The following is a 19,146-nucleotide window of genomic DNA, read 5'->3' as shown; positions in this document are numbered from 1 at the left end:
CCTTCGTTTTTTTGTAGAACTTTTTAACAAATCCAATTTCTATAAAACTGAAAAAAAACTAAAACAACACAAAAGCACTTGGTTCGCACTTGCACCCACACAAATACAAGTTACCAGCCATAAATCTCAAGATAAGCAATCACAGAGCTAACACACAAACTGTTCCTACTATCTCTCTTCTTATGTCACACCTTGTATCCCTGCCGAACTTTATTATCCCCATCCTGTGTCCCAGGAAATCTCCATTGTCTTAAGTAATTAGTTATTTTATTATAGAGCTCACATATTCTCTTATGTGCAGGAGGGGGTGGTGATGCATTAGTGCACATGTACCTGCATATATGTGTGTATAAATATATATATATATATGAGTGTGTGTGTGTGTATAAAAAAAAATATATATATATATATGTGTGTGTGTGTGTGTGTGCGTGTGTATATATATATATATATATGTATATATGCCAGTGCACTGTATGTGGGTGTTTGAGGGAATTATGGTTATGAGTTTCTCCCCTTGTTCTTCTGAGTTGACGAGTTAACTCATAAATCACCTCCTTCTGCTTTCCCCACATTCCTCCTGCTCTCTTTTTATTCTCCTCCTTGGTGTTGCTCCCAGGTCAGATGCTTGGATTAGATGCTTCAGATTAGTTTAAATAAACTAACGCAGCTGCTTGCAGGACTCCATTTGCAACAGACGCACACAAATCCATAAATAGTTGAGAGATGGGGCAGTCACTCAAACTGACCACAAAGCAAATGCAAACACATATTTCACATTTTAACTGAAGGAAACAAAATGCTGAGCGCCACTAGTTTTCCATTTGGCTTACATTATATTGAATCTTCAGTTTAAGTTTTAAACAGTGTTTGCATGATTTATATTTTAGACAATGTTGCAGAAACAGTTCAGAAACTATTCAAACATTCAACAACAACTTAACAAGCACTGTTCTTCCCAATGAATCTGCCTTGCAATCTTGCCTTACAGTTATCTCAGAATGAGTTGTAAACAAGTTAAACTAAAGAATGATTTAGGGCGTTTCTTAAAAGGATTTTTGGAGGCCCAAAGAAAAGAAAGCACCAAAAGTATGGAGTGATTAACAAAATATGTGAAAATTAGAAAAAAGACAGAAAACACTTCATTATGGGAAAGAGGTACATGTTTTTTTCTTTCTTATTGCTTTCATCATCTTGTGACACCCTCACTTTGGTCCTTGTTGGAAACCACTGATTTTTAGGGATTTTAAGCTTTGAGCTGCAGATTGTGCAAAAAGGGCGCAACTAAGGCGTACCTAATGTTGTGCAAAGAGGCTGCATTGTCCTTAATTTGTCTGTGCAACTTACAACACGTAAAAACACTTACATGCATGCACACAGTTAACCTCCAGCAACATGCGCACACTTGTCAATGTGTAGCATCGCTCTTGCTGTTTTCGCTAAAACTGCTCAGATTATTCAAACCAGTGCAAATGAGCACATGTTTTCGGTCAGTTACAGTCCTTCCCTCAAACACGCCCTGTTCAGTACCATGATACAAACCTTTCCTACAGAAAAAGGCTATGTGCATTGTGGTGGAGAAGGTGTGGCACCCTACATATTGCCTGAAGGTCAGCTGTGGCACTGTGACAATGGACTGTATACACCCATAGATGTCCACACACACACACAGAGACACATAAGAACAATATTCAACACACACACACACACGCATACACACACATATATATACATTTGACAAACGAGGTTGAAGTGAGGTCATGGAAGAGTCACATGACCAAGTCTGAGTGCTGTTTGGCAGCAGCTAGGTTGTTATTAGACAGGAGGCCTGTGTTTTGAGTCAGCAATACATATAAGTCTTTACTGGCAAGCATAAGGCTCCTGAAACATCTCCAAATGCATGCATAGCTATGCACCGACACACCCACTGACACACATCCACACTGAGTACATGCAGGGCTGCTGATCCAGCTCCCAATAACATGAGGTGGATTAGTTGGATCCAGTGCCTCATATGGAGGGAAACATAAGAAAACAGTGTGAAATTTAAAAGGAGCTTTAGACTGAGAGCAGCCATGGGGTCACTTAATCCCCATTACTGCACACACATAAAAAACACACACACACACAAACTCCCTGTTGCTCCACTACGCAAGAGCCCAGTGTCCATTAAGAGAGCCATGAATCTACCACTAAAGCTGGTTTTACAGAGTGGAGTGACAGGCTGGGTAACCACGCACACACAAACGCACACACACACACACAAACGTACACACGTACACACACACACACACACACACACACACACACACACACACACACACACACACACACACACACACACACACACACACACACACACACACACACACAAACTAGAGCAAGGGAGTGCACAGGAGCTCAGTGTGTATGTGTTTTATGTGTCCATGACAACCAGGTGCCTCTCCTAGTTACAGAAATGAAATGATGGCCATTTGAAAAACATACATGAACTCATTGGCTCTGACTAGGCTGTCTTTGTAAAATTCACTGACTTCTAAATAGCACTTGCCAAAAGGCAAAATATAAACAGAGGGTGGGGGAGAGGGAGGCGGGAAAGGGGGGGGGGTGGGGGGTGGGGGGTGAGAAACAGAGAAAAAAATGAGTTGAGAATACAAGAGACGGAGATGAATAAAAAAAAGAAATAAAGAGAGAGAATAAGACATCAGAGGGAGTGTGTAGCTGTCACATGTGACCACTGTTACTCTCTTTATCTTTGTTCCTGCTTCCCTTCACACACATTCAGAGAGTCTTGGACTCTGTTTGCCACTCATCCATCAATGCCAGAGAGAGGGTATGGCTTGAAGCCTGACTTTACCCAGTAACAACATGGCTGTCCTGTGCTGCCCACTCCACAAACACAACATTGGACAGAGCCTGTGTCCTTTAGCCTTTGGGTTTGGATGGAAATGTATGTATGGGTCTGTGTAACTGTGTGTATGAGCGAGTGACTCTGTGTGCACGTATAGAAAATCTGTCAGCAGTGTTCAACTTGTGTGTGTGTGTGTGTGTGTGTGTGTGTGTGTGTGTGTGTGTGTGTGTGTGTGTGTGTGGATTCACTGTGTCTGGTTAGGGTTTTTTTGGTTTATTTTTTGGGGTTTTTTGGATATGTATTTGCATGTAAATACATACAGTGTGTTTCTGTCCACCATGTTCACAAAAAAAAAACATGAACGCACCCACCAAAAAGTAAAGCAAAAATCACACACACACAGATGACCACAGTGTCACACAGAGGCAGTATTGCTGACAGGGCTTGCAGTGCGGACTGTTGCAAACACACAGTGGTTGACCTAAATCCCCCCATACTGCCCGTGTCATATCCTGTCTCTGTGCGTGTCACTTCCCCCCGCTGGCTCACAGCAGCCATCGCTATGGGGTTCCCTCAGACTGTCCAGAAACTAGCGAAGGCAGTTTTAGGCAGTCGACACTTAGAGACAGCCAAAGCCAAGAAGCGGAAAAAATGGAAAAGACCAATACCTATATTCAGAAGTGAATCCCCCCCACCCCCCCATAGATTTACAAGCTTATATTAAAATATTAGTCAAGATAAAATATCAGTATACAGAGAGATATGGGTTTAAGATTTAAAAGGGGAAAAACATATCTTAAAACAGCTATAAAGTATAAAGTAACCAATCATTTGATCAATTTTGTAAGATGTATAAGATGTGCATCATCTACAAAATCCTTTACATAGAACCATCACTCATGTTAATTGCATGTTATAAGTGTCAGTTGTCTGCCTCTTAATTGTAGGAGTAGGTGTCCTATTTTTCCTAGATATTTAATTTTGGCACAGATCACTTGTTCCACATCCCTGCTGATTCACCTCACAAGAAAACATCAGTGTGAGAACAACAACTGACTGATGGCGGAGAGGGCGACAGCGGCCATGTGTGCTTCAACACAGACCCTCGTATTCACGTTCTGCCGCCTTTCATGTTTTGGACCCCCCCTCATCTCCTACTACAAAAGGAGGTTGAAAAGCAAGGGAGAGGAGTGGGGCAAAAAGAAGAGGGAATAAAAAAAGACAGAGAGAGTGTGAGAGAGAGAGAGAGAGAGAGAGAGAGTTAGAGAGAGAGAGAGAGAGAGAGAGAGAGAGAGAGAGAGAGAGAGAGAGAGAGAGAGAGAGAGAGAGAGTTAGAGAGAGAGAGAGAGGCGCGAGTGAAGAGAAATGCAGGTTTGGCCTGGGGCGGCGTGCTGTGATGTAAGAGAAACAGAGAGAGTGAGAGGGAGGAAGGGGGGAGGAGTGGTGGTGTTCAGTTCAGTGTCTTTGCACATGGACACCTATATGTGTATAAGCACACACATGCACACACACGTATTTCTGTTGACATAATACAGTAAAGACAGGGTCGTGTCTGCACAAGCTAAAGATTCCTGTAAAAGGCGATTGGTAGCAACACACTTCAAACCGGGAGAAGAAAATATTGTTTTTGAAATGATTCTCACATTTTAACTCAGTGTTGAAATCTGAGGTTGAGGTCGTAACTAGTGTGAAGTGTGAGTTCATGTGTTTGTGTATGTGTGTGTGTGAATGCGTGTTTCTATTTCTCTGTGTGTGTGTGTGTGTGTGTGGTATTTGCTGTAATGTCAGGGAGTTTCAGGCTGAAGCAACTTGACAGAGCTGCAGTGTATGAACCAAGCTTTAGGGCACGGTCTGAAACTGGGCCTGCTAATTCCAAAACACACACTTACACACACACACACACACCTCAGAAGTCTTTCTGTGAACAAGTTCCAGCATCTCTCTCTCTCTGTTTCTCCTGCCTGTCAACATACTGAACCATGTAACTCATCTTACTCAACCTGTTTGTCTTTCTCTCATATAATTGAAGAATACATCCAGATTATTACAACTTCTTTCTCATTCTCATAGATTTAGCCGTCATTTCTATTGTTTCTATTGTTAATAGCATTGTATTCAACATCTCACAGCTTTGTCGGACCCAATCAGTAAATCAGATAAGTTGTAAACAAGCCACTAGTTTAACCTGATTATCTGAAAATTGCTTTAACTGGCGGTAAAACCAGAAGCGTGTGCACAGAAAATGTTGGTAATGATTCCTCGTTGTGCAGAGAAACTGTGCATGCACGACTGTGGCAAGTATGGTCAAAGCTAAAACAGGATTTTGGTCTGTAAGGACAGTCTGGGGAATTACTTTACAGTTTACTTTTGTTTTCTCTTTCAAATAAGTTAGTCTGATCAGAGAGTTGATTTCAAACCTCTTTCAACAATCAAAATTTAAGTAAAGTATGAATAAATCAGACTTATCTTAACGTCACTTTGCTTCATTAACATCTTTACTGCATGTGCAAATTAATCAAACTGTCTACACACAATTGCAATTAACTCAGAACAAAACCAACAGTCAGTATATTCTTCTCCTGAGTCATGTTGCTTTTTCTCTCACCCGCTTGCCATTCCCTCTTTCTTCCCCCTCTCACTTGCTCTCTGTCCTCTTCTCCCTTACCCCTTCCTCTCCTCTCCTCTGCTCTGCTCTCCCTCTGCCAGTCCTTTCAGAAACCCGATAAGCAATATGTATGTACGTGCCACGCTGCTTTCTCCTAAGTAGCCTCCACCTCTGTCCACTCTTCCCTCTTAAATACTACCTCTCTCTCTTTCTCTCTCCCTCGCTTTCTCCCTGTCTATGCTTTTAAGACGTTCGTAAAAGGAGGTCTTATTGACAAAACAATCGCTCGGCAGGGCTTAAACACTGCCTTTAAAGGGGCATTATTAAATTGCAGGCAGGAAGGGGAGGGGCAGCCAACAAGGGAAACCTGATGACCTCGCCATCGATTTTTACATCACCGGAGTGTTAGGAGAACTTAGCAGAGGTACTGACTATAACCAGAGAAGGAGAAAGTAGGGAGAGAAACAAAGACATTTTATATGTTACGCTTTCAGCTTTGAGCTTTGAGCTTTGAGGTTTGAGCTTCTGCTCTTATTCAGAATGGTTTACAGTGCATGAGCAGGTAGAGGGTTGTATTGCTCAAGGACAGTTTGAGCATTGATAGAGCTAAATCGGGAACAGAGTGATCTAATGACCTTTTCTTTCTTTACTGACCTATTTATCCACAATGTGGGCTTTTCAGTTATGGTTTTGTGTCTCATCTACAAACACCAGTAAGATCGATCTCATTTCAGAGATTTTTGACACGTTTGACATCAGACACCACTTCTTTAATGGCCAATGTGTGAAATTATCCCAGTGGAATGAAATTAAATTGAAATGTTCTGAGATTTCACTGATTTTGCAAAAATAAAGACAAATTCTGCCCCTTTCTGAGGCTCAGAGTTTCATGTGTTTCTCATTTGCATATATACAGTATTGGTGGTTTGGTTTTCCTTACAGTTGGCTTTATTCACAACATAAATTGTGTTTTTGTTATTTTTTGACAGCAAACCATAATGAAGTGTTAACAGTTAAATCCCACACGTCTCTCGACCACTTGATGTCTTCAGAATGTGATCAATAAAACTTTGTTGTCTTTTCTCTGTGTTTTTAATTTATTACTTTGGATTTGACATTTTACATTTGTATCACAATGCTATTAACGGACATGAATCTATCAAGATATTTTTGGCATGTACAGTAGGCATAATACATCTTTTTAACAGCAGATATATTTTGACATGTTGAAGCAGGAAAAGCACACATGTAATTAATCACATTAAGAGGGGCTGAATCCCATTTAGTTTTAATAAGTTCATGACTGTGGTGTAGAGCATGATGGTTCAACTTCCTTTTTACACCTGAATTGACCTGGTCCATCATTAAAGTTATCAGCTCCACCTGTGCTTTTCCTGCTATGACCAGTCAAAATGTGCACTGTGAAAAAACTCTATTGTGGGCCTATCATTAAAAACCATTGTTGAATGTTCAATTGCCTGAGCATAAAAAAGTGTCTGCGTAAGTGTGTGTGTGTGTGTGTGTGTCATGTGGTGACTTATCTGTGTGTGCCTGCTGTATGGGTGCCTCTTGTCCTCTTGTCTAGGAAGTGTGACTTTGCATTATGTGTGTGTACACTGTATACTGTTTAGGCTACTATATAGGGATGTGTTGTATTTGCATTTGGGTGTATGCAGTATGTGTGCAAACTTCATATATATGATTTTGCTTTGTAAATGTGCCACATGCAATACAACACATACACACGCGCGCGCACACACACACACACACACACACACACACACACACACACACACACACTTACTTTCTCCATTCAAATTGAGATTCCCTGGTGCTGCGTATTTCTGCCAATAATTCATGAGTGATCTGCGCCCCTTGCCGGCCTTTAGCATTTTTATTTAATCTGCTGAGCCCTACCGCGTGCTTGCTCATCAATAATACACAACAACATGTGTGTTAACATGTCTATGGTGTGTGTGAGTGCGTGTGAGAGAGAGAGAAAGAGTGTGTGATAGAGAGAGAGAGAGAGGGAGAGAGGGAGACAGGCAGTATGTGGGTGTATGAGTATTATGTGAAGAAAAGCACATTGAACACGTGTATAAAAAGATGTGTGTACAGAATAAAACAGAAAGGAAAGGACAGTGTGTGTTCATAATGTTCTGCATGGAAATATGTGACATGTGAGGATTGAAGTGTGTATTGTATTTGTCAGTTGTCTATGTCTTTCATCATCTGTTGGGTCAACATACATGGATGACCCAGCAGTTCATCTACGGCCATTCAACATGAATCCACCGCCGATCGCCTGCGTATGACCGTGAAACACACTCCCACTAAGTGTTTTATGCCTTCTGAAGTCTTCTTTGGTTTGATTTCACAGTTGTAGACCTGATTTGGTGCAAGTGAACGCTTGATAAAATGTGTCTATGTGCATGTACGGTATGTTTGTGTGCGACTCGAATAATTTAGACATGCACGCATTTGTGTTTGTGTGTGCGCGAGTGTGTGTTCTTCAACAGCACTGACAAACAGAATCACAGCTAGGGAAATTGACTTCACCAAATCAGTGGGTCAGGAGGTAACATCACCAGGGGTTGCTATGGAGACACCCAATGACAGGGCTTCCCAACCAGCACAACAACATGCCTGTGAAATGGCAGTTCCCCTAACGTAACCTCTCTCTCTCTCTTTCTATTTCTCTGTGATTGTCTCTTTTTCTTTTCCTTTCTTCTCTGTGATCCATTCTTTATCTCTCTCCTATCTCTACCTCTCTTCTTCTACTTCTCTTCATTCTTTCTTTCTCTCCATTTCTTTGTCTTTATCCCTCTGTCACCCTGTGTCTCTTCACTATATTGTTTTCCCACTCGATCAGCGTTCCATGCTACAATGTACTGTTCGCTCGCTCAAAGAACCGTGCATGGAAATACGCCTGTGGACAAGCATGCATGCGCACACACACACACACACACAAACACACTCATGTACACACACACTTGAATACAACAAAATGTGAGGGGGCAGTGGGATCCCAGCATGCAGGGTTTAACAGCTAATACCCCTTAGATTAACCACCCCCGGTTCCCCTCTCTTACACACACACATACACACACACATCTTCCACAAACCAAGATTAACCTCCCACGATTTACACAGTGTGTGTTGGTCTTGCACAAATACACACACACACACACACACACACACACACACACACACACACCTTCAGGGTGTGTTGCTATCCCCCTACCAATAAAAATAACAAACAAAATGAGAGCACACAGTCAGCCTTAAGTGACCAAGCTACTGTTCATGTGACTCTCTGTCTGACTCTCGCTCACACACATACACACACACATATACACGCACACGCACACACACACAGCTTGCCTTTATCTCAGCTGTAAGAATTGATCCCCAATGGATTTCAGGGGGGGTCACGTGATTTGATAACCTCTACAGGATTCCCTCTGGTCAGGAGGCTCAGTGTGTGTGTGTGTGCGTATGTGTGTGTGTATGTACATGTGCGTGTGTTGTTTTTGGCCCAGTATAAAATGAATTCTCCATAGACTGATACACCATACCCTAATCTAACGTCTGTCTCTAAGGTCTCAGATTGAACAATGGCTGGGAATAATGTTAACATCATTAGACTGCTGGTAATGGGGATTTATCATGTCTCATCTCTTTCTCTCTCCCTCTCTCCTTATCTTTCTCTCTTTCTCTTCATCTATTTTTCACTCCGTTTGGCTCTTCGACTCTGTCTCTCTCTCTCGCTTCTGCTGCTCTTTGCCTCTCTGCAGTCTCCACTTTCATGCTCGTACCTAGCAACTGACTGATACTTTCAAGGATTATTTTAAGGGCCGCTCAGATCAAACACCCTCTGCCTGGGCCCTGCCTCAGTTGCCCAGACTCCAGCCCCTTTAATTAGACATGGCTAATAACACTAAGCATGTGCTGATAGCCATCTCTCTGATAAGACTAGCCGCACAAGGACATAGGGCCCCTTTCTACCTTTTACAGTGCAACCTAAGGTTAAAACGGCTAGTTAGCAACCTTATTTTATGGCCCCGGCAAGTCATGCTTGTGTCCAATTAACAGGCTAGTTGGCACTTACAGGGAATTAATTTGCAAAGGCAGGTTAGCAAGCAGGCATTGCACTTCTGAACCAAACTCCTCCCTAACAAGGAAACTTATAATGTTAAATGTGTTATGAAGAAATACTAAATAGTAATGTATAAAATCACATATAGTCATTGAACACCCAATCAATTATTTTAATAGCATACTGATCTGAGGATAATAAGTAGCTGCTAATTTAAGTTTAGAGATTTTCATATCTTTTTGAATACAAATCTGTCATTGTCATCTGTAGAAATAACTACAGTGCATGTTAAACTGTCTCTGAAAACGTTAAGCTGACTGCAATGATATTATGCTGCATAAACTGGGAAAAAATGTTAAAGTTTTATCAAGAGAGAATAAATGTTAAATGAGATGTTCACCAGCTGATTAAAACAAATGTTAATCACAGTGAAAGATAATGGTAGAAAAAGCCACAAACCCCAAAATAAGTCAGTCAAAGTATAAACCCTGTAATTAGTCTCAGAGCTACCACTTTTCCAGTAATCATTCTTGTATAACTTGTGCATGTTGGATGATTTTATTGGATGTTTTCAGATGATAGTTTGACTCTTAATTAACATGGATGCTCATGTTTGGGCTGGTTAGGCTGTTGGTTTGGAAAATCACTCCAGGCCATATCTCTTTAGATGGATTGATCTAGGTGAGGATGATTCGGTAAGTGGTGTGTGTGTGTGAAAAAAAGGGGTGGAGTGCAGGCATTAATTCCAATCATTAAGAAGTGGGATAGCCTGGGGGAACAAACCCCTGAAATCGACTGCATGTAAACTCTGAAATGACTTACCAGTTGTTCACTTGTAGGATGGTGAGGCCTGTGTCTTGCGCCAGCTGTTTCTTCTGTTCTTCTGATGGGTAGGGATGCTGCAGAAGAGAAAGACAACATGTAAGAAAAAAGACTGACCATAAATTGTTTAATGAAGCTCCTTGTTTCAAGAAACTTCTTGTTTCTTGTTTCAAGCCCCTCACTTGAAAAAAAGGGGTTTGATTTGCACAGTTTACACATACCCAGAAACACAGGCAGAACCATACTGCGTAATGAGAGGTAGAGGATGAGATGTGTGCTCATGCTCACTGGTGCGTAGGTGTCAGTATGTGTGTGTATGTCTGGATGTATACTGTAAGTACTGTGTGTGAGTATGTGCACGCTAACGTGCCTCTCTCCCTCGATCATTAATGGAATATGAAATCTTGTAATTAATGGCAGCCAAAAAGGCAAGCCAATTAGAAAGTTAAGTGAAGTGGAGAACCAGCTCTGGTAATTAGGCAGCCTCTTACACAAATATATTCACGTCGGCGGCCCCCCTTTCACCCTGCTGCATATGTAATCAGAGAACGGGGAATATGTAACGTTGACCTGATGGAATACAGACAACACAATGTAAAATCTCCTGTCTTTATTGCTGCTGGTTGCTTTTATCCATAACAGTTGATACAATAACACGACTGTGTTAAGTTTGCCACTTTGCTGGAATCATTTCTGCTATCAAACTGCAGTGATAGTAGGAAAGCTTAAACCTTCAATGTTTCATCCTTTTCACTACCAGTTTAACAAAGGACTATGATTTTCTATAAAGTTACACATAACCACCCTCCTCAAGTCATTTAATCTAATTTTGATTCTTTTAATCTTACATATCAGCAGGAGAATATTTATATTAAATTCCTTCAGTGTAAATACATTTTCACACAGAGCTAATTCAAATTATAATATAATAATCTTGATATTAGAGGCTGCCACTTCGAGGAATTTGTATAAACTAGATGTTTTGCAAGATAACTTATTTTACTATTATCTTATGTTTATTTGAAGACTCATAAATAAGACACATAAATGCATGATAAACATCAGTTCAATTGCTGTAAAGTCAACCCTAACTGACTTCAAGTCCCAGTCTTTAAATAAAACTACTCCCTCCTCGAGAAGCCAGCTGAGAACAGTTAAAGTCGAGCCACCTGTTTAAATATATAGAATGAATAAATTGGATAAATGTGAACTCGGGGACTGTGTTGATTTATATTAGAGAGGGGGGTATCACAGTTGCACAGAGCCTTGTTCGTGGAGGACAATGTCCTGTTCATGACGGAGACAAGACATGGACTGTGCTGAACACCATAGGCAGGCCATAAAAAAGGAGGAGAAGAGGGAGGATAAGGGGAGCGGGGGAGAGAATAGATTGCTGAGGGGAGAGCACAAACTGGAGAAATGTGTATATTCCAAAATGGTATGTATATATTTAGGAAAGGAAGAACTGACACATAAATATCATAAAATATTGCTATATAATCAATTCTGCAAAAGAAAAAAATCATGTACTAACCAGTAATTTATGTAACATTACAGTGAAATTAAAAATTTACACTGTCAGAAAATTCGCTATATACATTGTGTATCATTTCAAACAATATGTCAAACAATGTGTCAATAAGAAAAATATTTTAGGTAACTTTTACTTTCTTTAAATACAAAAAGAGAACAATTTCAGTGGTATGGCATCTGCCATATGCAGAAATGTAAAACATTCATTTAAATTCACATTCATCTTTGTTTTTATTACATAAAACTTGCAAATCCACAACAAAATAAGTGTGTGGCTAAATGTGTGTTTTCAGCTACATGTATCTCATGTTATAGTGAACAATAGTGGCTTTACATGTGACTACTGTATAATATATACTGTATGTCTAACAAGAACACACACACTTAATAGTCAATCAGACGTGCAAAATCAGTGCGGCGCCAGCATTTTCATTTTTTCATTACAGTTTTTTCAGTGCATAATGAACATGATTGTGTTTAAGGCTGGGACAACCCAGCTGAGAGAAAGAGAGGAGACTGATTTTTTCCCAGCCTTTCCTTGTCCATGTGATTGGTTGTGGGGAATGGGAACACAAGGAGGCTAATTTCATGCGCTGAGTTATAATTGCATTGTCGCCTTCGGCCAAATTTGTGTCCACTCCATTTTTATGTGCCTTTATGTGTATGTGTGTGTGTGTGTGTGTGTGTGTGTGTGCGCGCGCATGCACAAGTATCTTCCATACTGTAGACTGATCAGATAATATCAGAATTAAAATAACTGGAAATCTGGCAGAGCCACTCGACTGCCCTTGTGTGTAGTGTCTGTGTTGAAAGCAAGAAAGCATTAGTCTTTAGAAACTTGTGTCATTTGATGTCTTGATATTGCAGTTTGCATATAGACAACAAATCCACAGACACATGCACACACACTGCTGACATATTAAAGCTAATCATGTGAGTAACATGTCTTTAAAGTCTTTCTTCTCAACAAACAAAGATGATTGAAGATGAAAAGACAAATGTGTCCATTCTACGTGTCGTAGATCTGTGGAAGCAGGAGTGTCTGCCTCGTGATATCGGGGGGCTGCGGCCATGCCAGGGGCCACAATACAGCACAAATACACCCTGTTTTAATGCCTCCCTCCTTCTAGCTTCCCAGCACACACACGCAGACAGAAAGATATACACAACTAGTCACACACAGACAGACACACACGCAATCTCAATCTCAGACAGTAGAGCTAGGGAAAAAATGTGCGTGTTGGCATGAGTGTACTCTCTGCGACACACATCCTGCCAGTGGAAGGTAACTGAGTATATTTACACTTTGAGGTTCTTGTACTTATAACATGATTATGTCACAGATTGAATGGCCCAATAGTGTATAAATTTGTTAAAATTAGTTCCAGCTCCAACATGAAACTGCTGCTTAAGCATAAATCACATCAGTAACAGTCTAATATTTAATAATATAACACTGACAGGGTCCATTCTGATGTTGATAACATGTACTTTTACCCTGGTACATTTTTAGCAGTACTTTGCTGATAATATTTATTTTACTCAAGTGAAATTGTGACTGCAGGACTCTCTGCTCCTTTAGTTTAAGCAATGGATCTGAAAACATCTTCCAACCACAGCATACTACACCGATTATAACTTTAAAAGTGCTACATACGCTGGAGTTTTCACATAGAAAATGACACACACATAATGGAAGAGTTACCAGGAAGAGATTACCAGAAAGCCAGTACATTAAAACTGTTTTTGTCCTCCTTTTTTCTAAACCGCCAAATTAGCTCCTATCTGTCAAAACACTGTGATTTAGCTTCTTGCTCAGCAACAAGTCGCCCAGTTTTAATATTGTCTGTGAGTGATTCTTGGTGTCTTAACGGCCTTTGGCTGTGATTCAGCGGGTTGAGAGAGAGACAGAGAGACAGAGAGAGAGAGAGAGAAAGGCCTTTAGTGAGAAAAGCAATAACATGTTCTTTAAAAGAGCAGATGGAAAGTTTCTGCGCATCCTTCCCTCCCTTCCCTCTTCCCTCCGCCTATCTTAATGATATGTCTTCTCCAAATATACAACTCCTTTCATGAGAATTTCCACCCTGCTCGCTGCTCTCTGCTGAGCATGTGGGTGCCAGGAGGGGTGTGTGGTTTTGCTTCTCTCTCTTCTGTGTGTCTTATCAATCCAAGTGCGTGTGTGTGTATGTATGAGCGTGCATGCGTGGGTGTGCGTGTGAATGTCTGTTGTGCTATGTTTGACCATTTGTCTGATCTTTTCTTCGCATGTATTCATGTTGTTAGCAAGTTCATCTGTGCACGGACATTTAGACTGTGAGTGTATGCGTGTGTGTTTGTTCTCATTTGAGCCACTGAGCTTGTTGGGGCTTCGAGTAAGTTCAGCCGTGCATGGATCTCTGTGTATGTGTGTGTGTGCGTGTGTGTGCGTGCATGTGTGTGTGCGTGCGTGTGTGTGTGAGTGGGTGAGTAACAGAGCATCAGTAACATCCCCTCCCTGTCTGACTGTCTTCCTCTCTGACCCCTCAGACAAGAACAAGAGAGGGATAGATAGAGGGAGAGAAGAGGGAAAAGAGAGGGAGAAGGAAGAAGGAGGCAGGGGAGGAGACATGGAAATGGATATCTGGAGCCCCAGGGGTTTAACAAAGAGATAAGAGCATAAATATTCTGCAAGACCCCTCTTTACTCCCTCTGTCCCATGCCTAACCCAGGAGAAAACTATTCTAGGCAGAGGGGTAGGAAAAAACTTCAACCATTACAATTGTTAATTGTGCATTAAAGATGGAACAAAAACAACAGTAATGAGTTTATAGGTTGCATATGTTAATTTTTATTGCCCAATAAAACAACTAAAAATTAGCTTGGAACAAAAGTTTTATTAGGATTGGATGATGATACAGTTCTGTAAAATATGCTCTCTTTGTGTGACTAAATATGAAGAAAGTAACTTAAAATCTTTAAATTTTGAGTTAAGAGATTCTGATTCTCTGCATTTCTGTTCATGAGAAACCTGAAACTAGAGCGGATTACAATATGGGAGCAGCTATTTGCTTGGTGCCACACTCAAGGTCACTTTGACAAGACACGTGGCTATTGTGCAAATTGAACCTTTGACCTTTATGGGACAAACTGTCCTACCAAAATCTTAATCTCATTTGAAGGAACATAACTCACTAAAACTTTTATAGACATAGAAAGAATGAATTTCCTAAGGGTATTAGCTCCCTAATTCTTATTTTTCAAACTGTTACACTGCATAAAGCTTCAACTTAGTCTCCTGGTAGTGATAAAAGGAGGATGGAAAAGAAACAAGCGAGAAAGAAACAGGAGCCTGAGTCACTCTTTTGCCGGGGATGCTCCAGTTCACCACGAGGGGAGGGCTATTTCAGAAATGTCTTTTATGTTCCTGCTTCTCTCCCTTCTCTTCATCTTGCCTCCTCAGCAAAAAACAGCTCTCTTTCCCTTTCTCTCTCTTTCTCTCCAGCTGTTTCTCCTCCTCACCACTCAAAATGTTTTACTTTTAATTTACTTTTGATTTAAAGATGGAAAAAAAACCTTAATATTAAAATTCAGAAACCTTTACACACTTCAGTTTTGCAAAATTTGACAACTCCCCTACTCGCATTTCAGTAAAATGAATTGATAAATTTCAAATAACTGTGTTTAAATATTTCAAATCATATATACTGCATTTTAAATGAAAGCCTTGCATTTTACTATTACATCTCCATCTTTATGTGTGTGACTCTCTACCCTTGGTAACCAATTCAGTACAGCCACAGTCTACTCCATCCCGTTCCTTAGCCATTAGTGTTATGGTGTTATCGTGCATATATTTCTATTTAAAGCCGCACTTCCCAGGCCTGTGTGCATCCCATTAAAAAAGGCTTGACACGCCACATTACCTTTATAAAACAGCAACCATGAAACAGGATGGAGAGAGGAATAAGAGAGAGGAAAATCATATGTTGTCACAGTCATGTGATGTTGCTCAAAAAGAGGCCATGACACCACACAATCTGTGGATAACAGACATGGGTCAATGGTATTTTGAGTTAGCTTACTTTACTGGCAGATGGTTAGGATTTGCCAAAAGGCAACGGATGCCAGAAAATGCAATGAGTCCCAGTAAACAATTTGTTTATGTACAACAACTTTATTTAGGATACTTCCCGTGATAAGATATTTTGGGTTAATCCTTTTTATTCGGCTCACTTAAAACAGAGACTTAACTGTCTTAACACTGTAAACTCCTACTTCCTGAAACACTTTGCTGGCTATAGCAAACACCAACATTCATGGTTGTTGACGGGGGCATGGCAGTTGAGGTAAAAAACCTTAGTTTGGCCAGGTCTCTTCCCCTCACTGTTCCCAGGTCAAATCTCTGTGGAAACCGAGCTGCCCATCAGGAATGCCTGACGGCTAATCCGGGGGCCTTTTTGGCCAGAAGGGCATCATACCAAACTGTCTTACACACACATTGACACACACACTCATGAACACACAGTTTACTGGAAGTGTAGCTTTGCTCCTGCCAGACGTGTATGAGATTACCTTAAATATTTGGGGAGGCAAGCACATTGTTATGCTAACAACAAATGCCCAGAACCCTGAGCATGTGCAGACTTTAAAACAAGCCTTCCAAACTGTAAGCCTGCTGTATTTCATACAACAAGCTTCCAATTTCAAAAATTTCTTGCTCATTCAGTGGAAGTTTCATCCTCTGTGTGTTTGTGTGTGTGTGTGTGTGTGTGTGTGTGTGTGTGTTCACGCTGCGCTGTGAGAGCTACGCCATTTCAAATTCCTTTCTGTGTAGGTGGCATCGACTGACATCCCTTTGACTTCATTAGGGAGCAGGGACCCAGCAACAAACCTGGCTCTGGGAGAAAGGGGGGATTAAAGAAAAAAGAAAAGGGAGTGAGAGTGAACAAAACAACAACAGAAAAAAACAAAGCACCCCTAACCTAATTTCCTCTGATTCAGGCTGCTCCAATGCAAAATAACAAAACAGAGCAAAAACAGATCTTTTGAGAGACTCATATGAACCAACTACAGGATGAGAGTTTCAGAGTGCCCTCTGCAAAGTCTGAGCACAATACACGCCTCCTGTCTCAGTGATGTAAAGCGCAAAAATATCAGAAACAACCATTTTTATGGCATTGGACTACGCTAAACCATCTCAAATCTTATACCATGAATAATTCACCATCACTTTTTTCTTTTTTCGATGTACACACCAGAAAAGACAAAGACACCCCCTTTCAAAAAAAATGTTGTCATCAAATCTCTCCATCTCTTCTGGAGATAAAGAAAATGGAGAAAAAAAACAGATGTTCTTAGGCTTTTCATTCATTAATGAGCATTTTCCTTCTCGAAAAACAGCTTTTGTTGATTTAGGGAAATCTCACAGTGCTCTTGCCTATGGGAATGAGATAAATCTAGTTAGCTGGTGAGGAAAAGGGTGAAAAGTATGTCATTAAAGCTCTCGTACAAACTGGATTAGACAATGTAGGCTACAGCATTACCAGCTTCTCCACTATGATAATTGATGATTAGCATCATTCGCTTTTTTAAAAACTATTACGGCAGGTAACGTAATGTCGGGCAACAGCCACTACTGTAGCAGTTCGAGGGTGTGGACAACCATCCGTGTGCTTTACAGTTGGGTGGGTCTCTAGCCTATGTGTATACTGAGGCTTATGGCGTGTATGCACATGAATATCAAGTCTCAAGTCTTAACAAAGTACTGCATTGTTGTGTTTAACAGAATGTAAAGGGTGAGGTCTGTTGATACTGAAGGAAAGCATTTGATGTTGTCTGCTGAATGTGTGGTGTCTGTACTCTCCGCTTGCTTTCACTAAGAGCGAGGGCGTGCTTCATTAGTCCTCCCTATTCCAGCTCAGGGGAGGCTAAATTTATTAAGGGGGCCGGATGTTGCACAACACCTGCTGCTGTGCTTCCCTCTGTGCAATAAAGAGGGGGTGCAGTATGCTAGCTAGTGCTAGTGGTAAGCGCTGCTCGTTGGACTGAGGCTGATGAGCTGGGGCTAATTCAGGGGGTGATTATGTAGTTTGCTGGACCACTAAACCTCTTTAAGCCCGTAATTACCGCCTATTTGAGCGAGGGGAGGCACTCCAAAGCAATCGGTACTTGCACCAAGCGGCGCAGTGAACGGCAGCCACAGCTGGAGGTGGGGAGCCTTAGGGCTGCCTGGGATGGAGGGGGTGTATATATGGGGAGTAGGAGGGATCCACACAGCCTCATCCCAGTCAGGTATCACAGAAATCTGAGAGAGAACAGCGGGAGGCCCCTCAGAGCACCAGCATGTTAGCTCCAAGCTACAGTGCTTGGAGCTAGCAATGATCTCTAAGCTTAAAAACAAATGTTCTCTTGTTACACACACATCTACAATACACAGAGCTCGTTACATAGGGCCGCAGCGAACAAAGTGCTGCTACGGGAGAGTTCAAAGAAACAAAACAAAAACTAATAAACAAACAGGTAGACTAACCTAACCACACAAAACTCTTGGACTAAATTGAACTTGTAAGTAAGTGAGGGCTTATTTTAGACTCAATGTTCATGACATACAAGAGGGAATCATATTCTCAGATTGCACCACGACCAAGAGGGAATCCATTTCATTTCACCTGACTTTCAAGGAAATTCGACTTTACGTAATGCCACTGAAATCTGATCTCTCTGAGGAAGCAATTTGGGGACCACAGAACATTCTAATAACCCCAGCGATATTATTATGTTATTATCATAATTACCCTTTTGCCCCCCGACGTTTTAATTAGAAACTCACCGTTGGCCCCTAGGGGGGTAAAAAGAACCTGGGTTGAGGGAATGCTGAAACTAGGTAAAGGTATTTCACAATTGCTCCCTTATGCTCTTTGGAGCGGCAAGTATAAGAGGGAAGGAGGACGCAGGCCATGCTATTGAAAGATGAAGCTACTTCACTTTACCTCCTTCCTCTGTCTGTTTTCTGACATCTTTGTCATTCAAAGTGCACCTACGCCCCTCCCTCCTTCATCCGGTTTTTCTATCTCCCTATCTTTCTCACGCACCCCCTCCATCCCTCTGTGCTATATTTAGCATTTGGCTAAACTATCTCTCGCTGCGTCCTTTTCTCCCCTGCTTTCTTCCACCACCACTTAATTCCTCTCTTAACTGTTAACTCTCGTCTTTTCACATCACTTTCAATAATGTTGCCTGGTTCTCCTCGGCCAAATG

The 19,146-nt window shown here is 41.2% G+C and overlaps 1 protein-coding gene across 1 annotated transcript in view; it reads right to left on the bottom strand.

The window, feature by feature from the left end:
• Positions 1-19,146, bottom strand: part of LOC128372679 (homeobox protein Meis1) — an 83,732-nt gene that overhangs the window by 15,006 nt on the left and 49,580 nt on the right. Inside the window, exon 9 of the mRNA XM_053332804.1 lies at positions 10,378-10,454. Coding sequence (XP_053188779.1) covers positions 10,378-10,454 — 77 coding nt within the window. The remainder of the gene's footprint in view (positions 1-10,377; positions 10,455-19,146) is intronic.

This window comes from Scomber japonicus, chromosome 14 (genome assembly GCF_027409825.1).
Source record: "Scomber japonicus isolate fScoJap1 chromosome 14, fScoJap1.pri, whole genome shotgun sequence".
NCBI lineage: Eukaryota > Metazoa > Chordata > Actinopteri > Scombriformes > Scombridae > Scomber > Scomber japonicus.
This window is presented reverse-complemented; position numbering and strand designations above follow the sequence as displayed.